The sequence below is a fragment of the Vespa velutina genome, chromosome 4, assembly GCF_912470025.1.
Source record: "Vespa velutina chromosome 4, iVesVel2.1, whole genome shotgun sequence".
Taxonomy (NCBI): Eukaryota; Metazoa; Arthropoda; class Insecta; order Hymenoptera; family Vespidae; genus Vespa; species Vespa velutina.
Window position 1 is genome coordinate 5,083,029 of NC_062191.1, and position 10,453 is coordinate 5,093,481.

At 30.9% G+C, this 10,453-nt stretch overlaps 1 protein-coding gene across 4 annotated transcripts; it reads right to left on the reverse strand.

Moving 5' to 3' along the window:
* Positions 1-973: 973 nt before the first annotated feature.
* On the reverse strand, positions 974-7,504 carry LOC124948491 (plasmanylethanolamine desaturase). 4 transcript variants are annotated; one of them, XM_047492167.1, is made up of 5 exons: positions 6,669-7,504; positions 3,977-4,233; positions 2,259-2,470; positions 1,967-2,185; positions 974-1,850 (listed from the first exon to the last, which is right to left on the reverse strand). In XM_047492167.1, the coding sequence occupies exons 2-5, from the start codon at positions 4,206-4,208 to the stop codon at positions 1,590-1,592; spliced, it is 924 nt and encodes a 307-aa protein (XP_047348123.1). In that variant the 5' UTR covers positions 4,209-4,233; positions 6,669-7,504; the 3' UTR covers positions 974-1,589. The 4 variants fall into 4 exon arrangements, with proteins under 4 accessions (XP_047348123.1, XP_047348121.1, XP_047348120.1 ...); XM_047492165.1 differs by having other exon boundaries at positions 3,977-4,616; XM_047492164.1 differs by having other exon boundaries at positions 3,977-4,616; positions 5,852-7,504.
* Between the last annotated feature and the right edge of the window lie 2,949 nt (positions 7,505-10,453).

Sequence of the window (10,453 nt, forward strand, 5' to 3'; positions counted from 1 at the left end):
ATTACACATAAGAAAATATTTAAAATACTTGCTTGCATTGAAAAATCTATTTCTATATCAGTATACTTTATTCAAAGCAAACCAATCATTCATAAGATAATTGCATATAGCAATAGGTCCTTTGGTCCCTGAACCTAAATTTGTACTTATACTTTTAGCACCTTAAGGTTTTACAGTATTTTGACCCTTCGTTATGAGCTAAGAAGTGTAATCAGTGTGAGTGACATTGAAAAAGAGTAATCTATACTATTATTATTTTTTTTAAATTCGTGACCATACATTTAAATGTTTCAAGTTTTTCACAAATTAAGAATACATTTACAAATATTAATCATTTTTTGCTTTTTTATATCATTGCCATTTAAATGACATTGTCAATTTTATTAAATAATTAACACAATAGTTATAGATGAAAACAAATTGCTTGTATTGTTATAAATACAGTGTTATGATTATTAGCTCAAAATCTAATGCAAAATCTAATGTATCTAAATCAATTTGATGTATTTTATATATGAAAAAATAGTAAACTATACAATATATACATTTAAACAAAGTTGCCCATTACCTGCTGAGTTGACAATGTCTACTTTTAGCGATTTATACTTTTAGAAAAAAGATAATCTGCTTTAATATACCTCGATGGGTCAAAGATCTTTAAAGGTTCAGGGAAATTTGCATTATAAGCTATTAAAAAAAGAATTAAGCTTGTTTGATATAAAACTTATTAAAACAATCATATTTACAATAATTATTATTATCTTAAAATTTGTTCTTAAATAAATTGTGCGAATGATTGTATATATGAAATCAAGTCAGTTCTTTAAATATATGTATATATAATTTATATAAATGTGCATATGTATGTGTAAAAATTATATATACACGTACGTATACTTTAAGCTTTATATATATATATATATATATATATATATATATATACATATATATATATATATATACATATAATATATATATACACATATATATTTCTTTCTACTTTCATCACTGGACATATGTGCTTACAAAACACATTAAGAATATAAGACAGTTTAGTTTTTTATTTTTAATTTTGACTTTACTTTTCCTGTGTTTGCTTAAAGATATTTCATAATATAATTAATTGTAAATTTTTTATACCAAAATCCAATGAGCTATGTGCTCTTTGTGGAATCATTGTGCTATGCAACAAATTTCGTAATACAGTACAACAGGCCAATTATCAAGTTTTATATGACATATATAACGTTACAATATTACATTTGTCTTATATATGTACATATATTATTGCATGTACGTATTATAAATGTGTAAAGTTTAAAAGCATATTTAAGTAATACTATTTATTCCTAGTCCCTCTACACTTTTTATTTTGTTTCAAAGGCCTCATAGTACTAGTATAAAAAAACTATATAGATTTAATATCATTTTTATGTGTATCACTCAAGCTTTTACTATTGTCCGTGCATAAATTTCCATTTCTGTTACTAGCCAGTTCGATGTTATTTCAGTCCCTTGAATATATGATGCTATATTACATTTTTTGAATATCCACTAAAATGCAGAGCTAAGAAAAACCACATTAAATCTCAAGACCTCTTCTGTGCCCATTTTAGGTCATCTGCTCTAGGCTTACAACCAGTTAATTTTTCAATAATGATCTCTAAAATATACCAAAACCGGAGTTTCTCTAATGGCCAATTTAACCAGCCAGTAGTAATGCAAAAATATGTTTCATGTGGTGCAACATGATGCACCCGATGGTGTTTTCTTGGTAAAATTACTCTATGTTCCTGTAGCCAAACTACCCAAGGAGGAAGTCCGAAATATGTATGTGACCATTTATGAATCTGTAAAATATCTTTTATTTGTCCCAACTTTGTAACTCTCTTTACACATAATTAAGTCTCTTATAAACAATATATATCACACATATTTTATGCTTAAAAAATATTAGAAAAATTACCTGATTGGTCATTGCTACAAAAATTGCAAGTAAAAACCAATAACATGTCCAAAGAAACTTCTGCTCGATTTCTGGCTCTGATAAAGTAAGAAAGTCCCATGTTAATTTGGAAAGGAATGGTATGGTGGCCATACAATTGTCACCGTTCGTTTCAATAAAATCGTGTCTCATTATACTGGTTGGATCGATGTGATGTTCACGAAAAGGCCTTAAAAAATTCTATAAAATATTTATCATATTTATAATATTATCATAACATTGCAAATGCTTTGATGATTTTAAAAAATCGTACCTTTCCCAGAATGGGAAGTTCGACAGAACCCCATGTATCAGCAGCCCAATGAACTACTCCAGATCCAAAATCCGCCGTGATGATTCCGCATAATGCTGCTACTATTATCGAACTTAAATTTTCAAGTTTTAATCTGACCAGGATGAACAATGAATTTACTGCTACCAGCGTGATACAAATACCAACGCATATACATTCCTGCGTTCTTTTTCCTGTAAGAAATATAACATTTATAAGTATTATAGGTCAAATATCTAATAGACTATTATTTTTAATGCCAATCTGATAAATATTTATGAATTTATTAAATTAATCAGATATTATGAACAAAGATATCATCCTCTTTGGGCAATTTGATTTAAACATTTTTCATTCAGTATTATTTATTTTTATGAATTATTTAAAAATATTTTAAGAATTACACGTTCTTATTATATTGGTCATATTAATAAAATAATATGTTTCTAAATAATAGGTTTTTAATATGCCTAATTGGGAATTAATAATAAATATGTAATAAATTTATTATAGAAAGCTATTTAAAAAGATACGACCGTAATACTGAAACTTATTACACTGTACGATTTTATTTGTCATTATTCATAATGTCTGTTTTAAATATTTAGTCTATAAAATATATATACTATATACATCGTTTCACATTCATTAAAAATCATAAAAATTTTATTTTATTTATTTTATATTATTATTCTTTCCAAACAAAGTAGCAATTTTTCAATCGATTTGTCAACCATTTTTTTAACAAATTATACTAATATGAAAATTATATCGAATATAAATTAATAATTAATTACGGCTAGTAACGTGTTACGGCAACTCAGATGTAAAATGAAGCAATATAGAAATTACTTCGTTATCGTAACATCTTTACATAACAATCTCAGCACGGTAGTGATGCGGTGATTAAGTTGCTTATATCGTGACAGCTCTTTATTTTGGCTCGCGAAGATTTCAAGGTACAAGTGACTTATAAGTGGCAAGTTTTGGCAAGTAATCAATTCTGATGTGATGGATATTTTATATTATAATATTCTATATATTTTTTATTTTATTTATTTCATTTTAATTTTTAATACGTATATTTTGTATATATATGGAAGTATATACAAAAGCGTATTACTGAATATTGAATGTTTATTATAAAGAAATAAAAAGAAAGATCTAATCGGTAATTAAGTTTGAATAATTATAAGTATCCGAGAAATATAGATTACAGGAATCTCATCTTCTTTCATTATCTACAACCTTGATGCGATACGGAATCTTTAATTTGTCAAGCTTAGTATTCATTCAACAATCTCGACGATAAGAATATTTTATCAATTTTATTAATTTATTTTCTTCCGTTTTAATGAATGTGATTTCTCCTTCTTTTAAATATTTGAAACGTTTTAACAGAAAAATAAAGAATTACAATAAGATTGATAAGAAAACAACACATAAACACATTTTAAATTATGTCCGATATTACGAATATCCATTATTAAACATACTTTTATGTGAATAGAAATTCTTTGTACTAAAAAAAGGATCTTTTATGTTCCTGAAATAATGGAATAAGCAGAAAAAATTAGAAGTGAGAAGAATACGAAAATAAGCTTCGTATATGATGGAGCTAATGAAGATGAAGTCATAGTAAGCATATGATTTGAAGCGTTCGAGGAAATAGACGAAACAAAGGAACGTAAAATACTTACCGCTACTGTAAAGATTTGCTAATTCTTGTGCACCTTTATGACTAGGACCCCATCTCGGTAATATCCTATCTTCATTAGAAGTGGGTACCACCGAATTAGCATTGGGATCATCTTCGAGCATTGAATTTTCGTAAATTTGTTGTTCGGTTTTTACTGGCGCTAAGAAATTCGTAGCCATTGAACATGCGGCCGATGCAGCCTGTCCTAAATTAGGCACCTTTATGTCATCCATAATTAGCCTATACCTTTACGATTCGCTGTAAAATACAAAGGAAATTTTTCCTCAGGAGTTGCTTGTGTCATGCACCAATCGTCGTATGTCCTTTGGTACCGCGATATTTCGTTGTGTCTCAATAACACGCGAAATAAAGGAATAAGGATGATAATTTGTATATTTCCTTTAAAAACGCATTTGATTTAGCAGTTCTTCTTTATTTGCTCTTCTATTTAAAAATTCATTTAATACCCTGAACGTTTTAGAATCATTCGAAATTTTCTACTTCGAAGTAATTCGTCGCTTCTTCTCATATCGCTGTGATCATACTATTTCCTTCTGCGTTTCTTCTCGTAATCCTTTGTTTAGAACGTTCCTCGTTTGACACCGCATCTGATGATGATGATGATGATGATGATGTTTTCCCTTAAAAATACGCATGTTGTAAGAGACGACATGATTACACGTTCCATTGAATTTCCTTCCTATTTCCGTGATATCTCTTACATATCATTATAGACATAACAATTTGCACGCGTAATAGGTTGTGAATGGTAAAAGGCACTACCGGTACCTATTCTTTATTTCCTAGTTTCCGTAGAGCCAAAACGAAATGACGTAAAATACGAATTGATCAATAATTTATTCGTCGACTATTGAACTATTGAATATGTTTTACAGCGTAGTTGTTTTACTCGTTTCCTTTTTTTTTCCTATTACTTTCTCTCTTTTTTTTTTTTTTATTTTATTTGACACATCTTGCAATAATTCTGATGTAAGCATAAAAAATTTTTAATATCATCTATAAAAATATTTGACTGAAATAAATAAAAAAATAGCTAATATAAGTCATACTATGATAAGATAAATATTTGTTTGCATTGGCAACGAACACTTATCTTTCACGGTTTACCGATTCGAGAAAATTATATAAATTTAATGCATAGCAGGTTAAATTTACAATGACATGTATTAGACGCGATTGTTGCTTATTAATCTATTATGAAAGATTATATACTTCAGAATATTAAACAAATATTTCTACGATTAGACAATGAAAGAATAGATTTTTAGAACGTAACAAATCATGGTTATTGATAAATCTAAATATGCGAAAATAAGAGAAATCACGAAGATTTTGTTAGGCGTGTCAAAACTATAGCACGATTGTAGCATTTTTAGTACACACAGCGCAATTTAATACTAATAATATAATAATAATAATAATAATAATAATAATAACAATTCATTTTAATAAATATATAAAAGTCAATAGAAAAATAGAATGTAAAATTAATGTTTGCATTTATTGTTTTAGGATATAAAGAAGATCCAACAAGACGATATTTGTTATAAAGAAGAAGAATAGAGGAAAGATTGTGATCATTAAATAAGTTTTTAAAAAATACAAGATTCTTTTTAAATGAATAATCAAAATCTATCGATAATCGGATAATTTGATTTTCTTTTTTTTTTTTTTTTTCTTTTTTTCCTTTACAACATCACGTCATGTTAGAGATTTAAGCGAGCGGACAAGGCAACGGAGGCGCCAAAACGTCTGTGCCGGATTTGAGAGTGCGCACGTGCCGCCGAAAAGTGGGTTAATTTCTTGCTCGCACGAGCTTTAAGAATGACGAGAAGAGTACTATATCCTTTATTACCTCGATGATTCTTCTCTTTGTTCCTTCGGGAACGAGTGAACGAAGCAATTCGGAAGAATCCTCGAGTGCATCATCTCTTACCATATCTGCGGACGTTAACCTTGTTCATACTCTCATTCTCTCTTTCTCTCTTTTTCTTTTCTTTTCTCTCGTGTTACACAGACGACGAGTAGGTAAAAGATAATTCATTGTGACCCTGCCAACGAGAACAAATTCTCCAACGTGTGAGTTAATCGAGCTTATTTTAGATATTTCTGGTTTTTTCTTTTTCTTTTTCTTTTTCTTTCTTTCTTTCTTTTTTCTTTTTTTTTTTTTAGGTTGAAGTGTCAAAAAGGAAAATTGATGTATTATCAAAATAACGAACACGATCTAAGGATTGATCGTCGAGACACAGGCACAGACATTCTTTAAAGTATAGTGATGTCATCCTTTGATGTCCATCGTTTTATTGAATGAACTCATTTCATGAATCAAACGAACATCTCTTTGGAAAATCCATGTATGGAAGAAAGCAAAAGGTTCACAAAGTGTGAGAAAGATAGGGAAAGAGAGAGGAGAGAGAGAGAGAGAGAGAGAGAAAGAGAGAGAAAAAGAGAGAAAAAAAGAGAGAAAGGAAAGCAGGTGGTTGAGAAAGACCGGCACTGAGAATCAATTTAAAAATGCTGGACTGTCGCGTGCGTTACTGATTCTTATACGACGGCACCAGCAGACTCGCGTGACGTGACTGACGCGCGCTCGTCTCTTTCTCACACACAGATACACAACACACGCAACACGAGAATAATGACGCGATTCCTTCGAATGAAGAAGGGCGTACCCGTGACAGTGCGACGATTCTTATTGTTGAATTTGAAGGAACTTCTTCTCGTAGAGGAAGAAAGTTCGACGAGTTATCCTTCGAAGAAATAGACGTAGTTGTCGTAACGGTAAAATAAATATCCTTCCTTTCGTTGATATCTTCGAGACAAGTGTGCCCGAAGCCGGCTCCACGATGCACATGTACGCATACGGGGTGGCATGCGTCGAGTAATATACTTTTCTGTCGCGAAATACGGTACCGGCGAGCACGTCCGGGAGTAGAAGAGCCGCCTAGATGCGTGCTATTTGTAAGACGAACGTCGGACGAAAAGGGCGAAGGACGTAAGCGATTCCCAGATAGAAAGAGAGTCAGAAAGAGGAAAAAGGACGGAACGTTCGTGCGTGTGCAAGGAGAGATAGATGGAAAGATAAAGATAGCGTTATATGTGTGTGTGTGTGTGTGTATATATATAGATAGATAGATAGATAGATAGAAAAGAGAAATATATATATATATTTATAAAAATAGTGGAAAGAGTGAGAGAAAAAAGAGAAAGGAAGAGGAAATTTGGAACGACAAAGAACCAAATGCGAGATTGATTAAATAGAAAAAGGACCACGATAGCGGTTTGGGAGGGACGGTAAAGATGATGAGAGGTCGAAGAGTAGCGCGGCAAGCTTCGACGCCGAGGATCGTGCCACTGCCGACGGAGACGGAGGCGCTGCTTTCGCTTTCGTTCGTTCTTGTCTACGGTGGAGGCGGTGGTGGTAACGGCGACGGCGGCGGTGACGGCGGCAACGGCAGTTGCTACTGCTGCTTTTCCTGTTTCTCCTGCTCTCCCTCAAGCACCTCCCGTCTTTCGGATTAGACTTTCGAGCGGTCTAAAACTCGAACGAGCGCGCCTCTTGCACTCTTTGTTCCTCTAACCCCACTCCTCCTACCCGCACTTTTATCGTTCGCGGTTTACTCGACGATCGGTGTCTTTCGGCAAAATTCGCCTTCTTTCGTTTCCGCAACGGGCGAGACCGGAGCTGTCCGATTGCGATGCTCCTGCGCGACGCACTATGCTTCCACCCATTGGGGTGACATGTTCTTGCTGTCTTCATTTTCTTTTTCCTCCTCTCCTCGCAATCGAACTGCTTCGAAACAATTACGTGTAATACCGTTTACAGATCATGCCGTTATTGATCCTTCTTCCTATTTCTAAATAACTTTCGATGTATCTTTCTTTGTCTTTCTATGTTCTAAATCACGAAACGTTCCAACATATATTTATTTTCTGTACTGTTTTTAATTATGCAAGTTATGTTTCAATAATATTGTGATTACATTTAAATACAATTTTTTTTTTACGGATTTAAATATAAATCTATGCTTTCATTATTATCTAGAAATAATATTTATATTTTGTTCTTAGAAATATTCGTATGAAATTTTAATGATACATATGAAAAACTATTTAACGTTGATTGAAATTTAAATATATTATAAGATTGTACATTTGGTTGATCTGAGATATAGAAAATTTATAAGTTTTTCTATTCATTCACTTGGTCACGAAAGTTACAATACACTTCTTCGCACTTACATTAGCAATAATCTTTCTTTGTGTTACCCTCCAAATGGCCTTCAAGTTTCACCGCAAAGGAAAGCCGAAGAAGCTACATAATTCATCGGCCGTCCGCGCGTATCGGACTACAGCGTGAAAAGCATCACATGACTCGATGGCCATTTCGTCTAGGACACTTGCTGTTTCGCAGAATGCTCATACTTTATTTAATATACGATCGACCATGCAACCAACCCTAACTTTTAACTCTCTGTCTATGTTAGAAGATACACGTCGTCTTACGTTCGCCGACCTTACAGGAAAACGAACTCTCTTTCATATCAACATTTTATTAGACGAAGAACAAAATTGAAAACTTCTTAAAAATTAATCGTATTGTAAATATTTTAATTATATATATATATATATATATATATATATATATATATATATAAACTCCGAAGATTGTTTATATGTATTCGCCTTTATTACATATTTGTTATATATGTACGGTAGAAAGAGAAGTGACCTTTGACATCCTGTATACAAGGAAACTCATTTCTATCGATGTCAATTTTATTCTTCAAAGGAATAATAAACGAGCTCTGTCTCTAAACAACAAAAGTCGATACTTGAGACTTGTACATTTATAAGTAAATTAACTAGATAGATTTTGTATAAGTATATTATAAGAAAGTACTCTATGCGAATAGTTTGTATTTATAAATACATACTTACGTATAATGAATGCGAGATAAAATCATTAATTAGTAACATGTATATATAGAATACGCATTTGATTATGCGATGAATTATATTCATTCTACTTGCTCCTATGTGTATAGAGAGAAAGATCAAGACATAAAAAACGCGTATATTTGAACGTAAGAACATGCGAATCCTACTTTCATTCTCGTCTATTAACACCATCACAATAGTCACGAAGATAACATCGACAATTTTAATTTGAGATGATTATGTAAAATGTCGTTTTAGATCATGAACTAATGTTATAGGAGTACAAAACCAATGTGTCCTTATCGCTATGACGTTATAGCGTGCATTTCTAAGATAAACACTTGTTCCATTTCTGAAAAATCGCAAAATAAAAAGTTGGCAAATATAATGATATGGGATAAACAAATAAAGAAAATAATTAATCTGTGAATTTAAATGACGGGTTAACTCATCTTATAAAGATTTCACTTTTTCCTAAATAAATATATAAATCATTTATTTCTTACTCCAATTAAAAAAACCATTATAATGTCCCAATTTTTTATATTACGATTCATTAATTTAACCATTGTTTTTGATCGTATTTTTAATCGAAAGTTTTATTTTTAATCGAAATTAATTTAATAAAAATAAATTTTACATGTTCACATTCATTAGTAGAAAATTTTTGCCGATTAATAGACTAAATAAGTTTTTAACGCATACATTGAAATAGTGTAATATTTAGTTGTTTAAAGTTGTTTATTTCTATCGTATTGCGATATGATTAATTGAATATGAATTCTTTTGAATATCGAGTACAAGAGTCATTTTATATCTAACTGTTACTAAAATGCAGAAAAGGAAAAATTTCTCTATATAGATTTGATTGCAAAGAACGATAAAAATATCTCGGTTAAGATTGTGAGTAATCTAGTTAATACTTACGTACCAGGAACAATATAACAAAGATTCGTATTTCCTTGAAATATGTAAGCAGATGATTTTCAATCTCGGTCGATATTGTAAAATGGTAAACGTATATTTCTTTATGGGGAAAAAGAAGAATTTTCATATTTCATTTAGTAAACACCTTGGAGACCCTCGATAATTCCACGTGCCGCATTACGAATGCACCGCCTGTAAAAGTGAAAGCATGCACTCACGTGCTTCTAAATTTGTACTGCAACTGGAGTACTTACTAAAAATAGTTTCATTCATATTTTACATGATTATACTTAGCAATTACTACAGCTATTTCTTACAATATTCATGAAGAAATTTCAAATGTTTAAAAATAAAATTATTAGATAGGAATCGTTCGTATTAAAATGTATCAAAATAATTTAGTTTTGTCTGGCCATTTTCATTTCATTCCTCTTTACATTGCATCAATGAAAAGCACATATTCTTAAATAGTGAAATTAATTATTGATTTAAAAAATAATATTACAAAAAAAATGATTATATATTGAATTAGAGTGTGTTATACAAAGAACATTACAACAGCAAGCAGATAATCTGCAATCGTAACAAG

Bases quoted from the DNA above. Each gene is read 5' to 3' on its own strand.
- LOC124948491 (XM_047492167.1), bottom strand. From the start codon at position 4,208: ATGGATGACATAAAGGTGCCTAATTTAGGACAGGCTGCATCGGCCGCA. The intron at 2,471-3,976 runs GTAAGTATTTTA...TATTTCTTACAG, and splicing joins AGCAAATCTTTACAGTAGCG to GAAAAAGAACGCAGGAATGT. The intron at 2,186-2,258 runs GTACGATTTTTT...AATATTTTATAG, and splicing joins AACTTCCCATTCTGGGAAAG to AATTTTTTAAGGCCTTTTCG.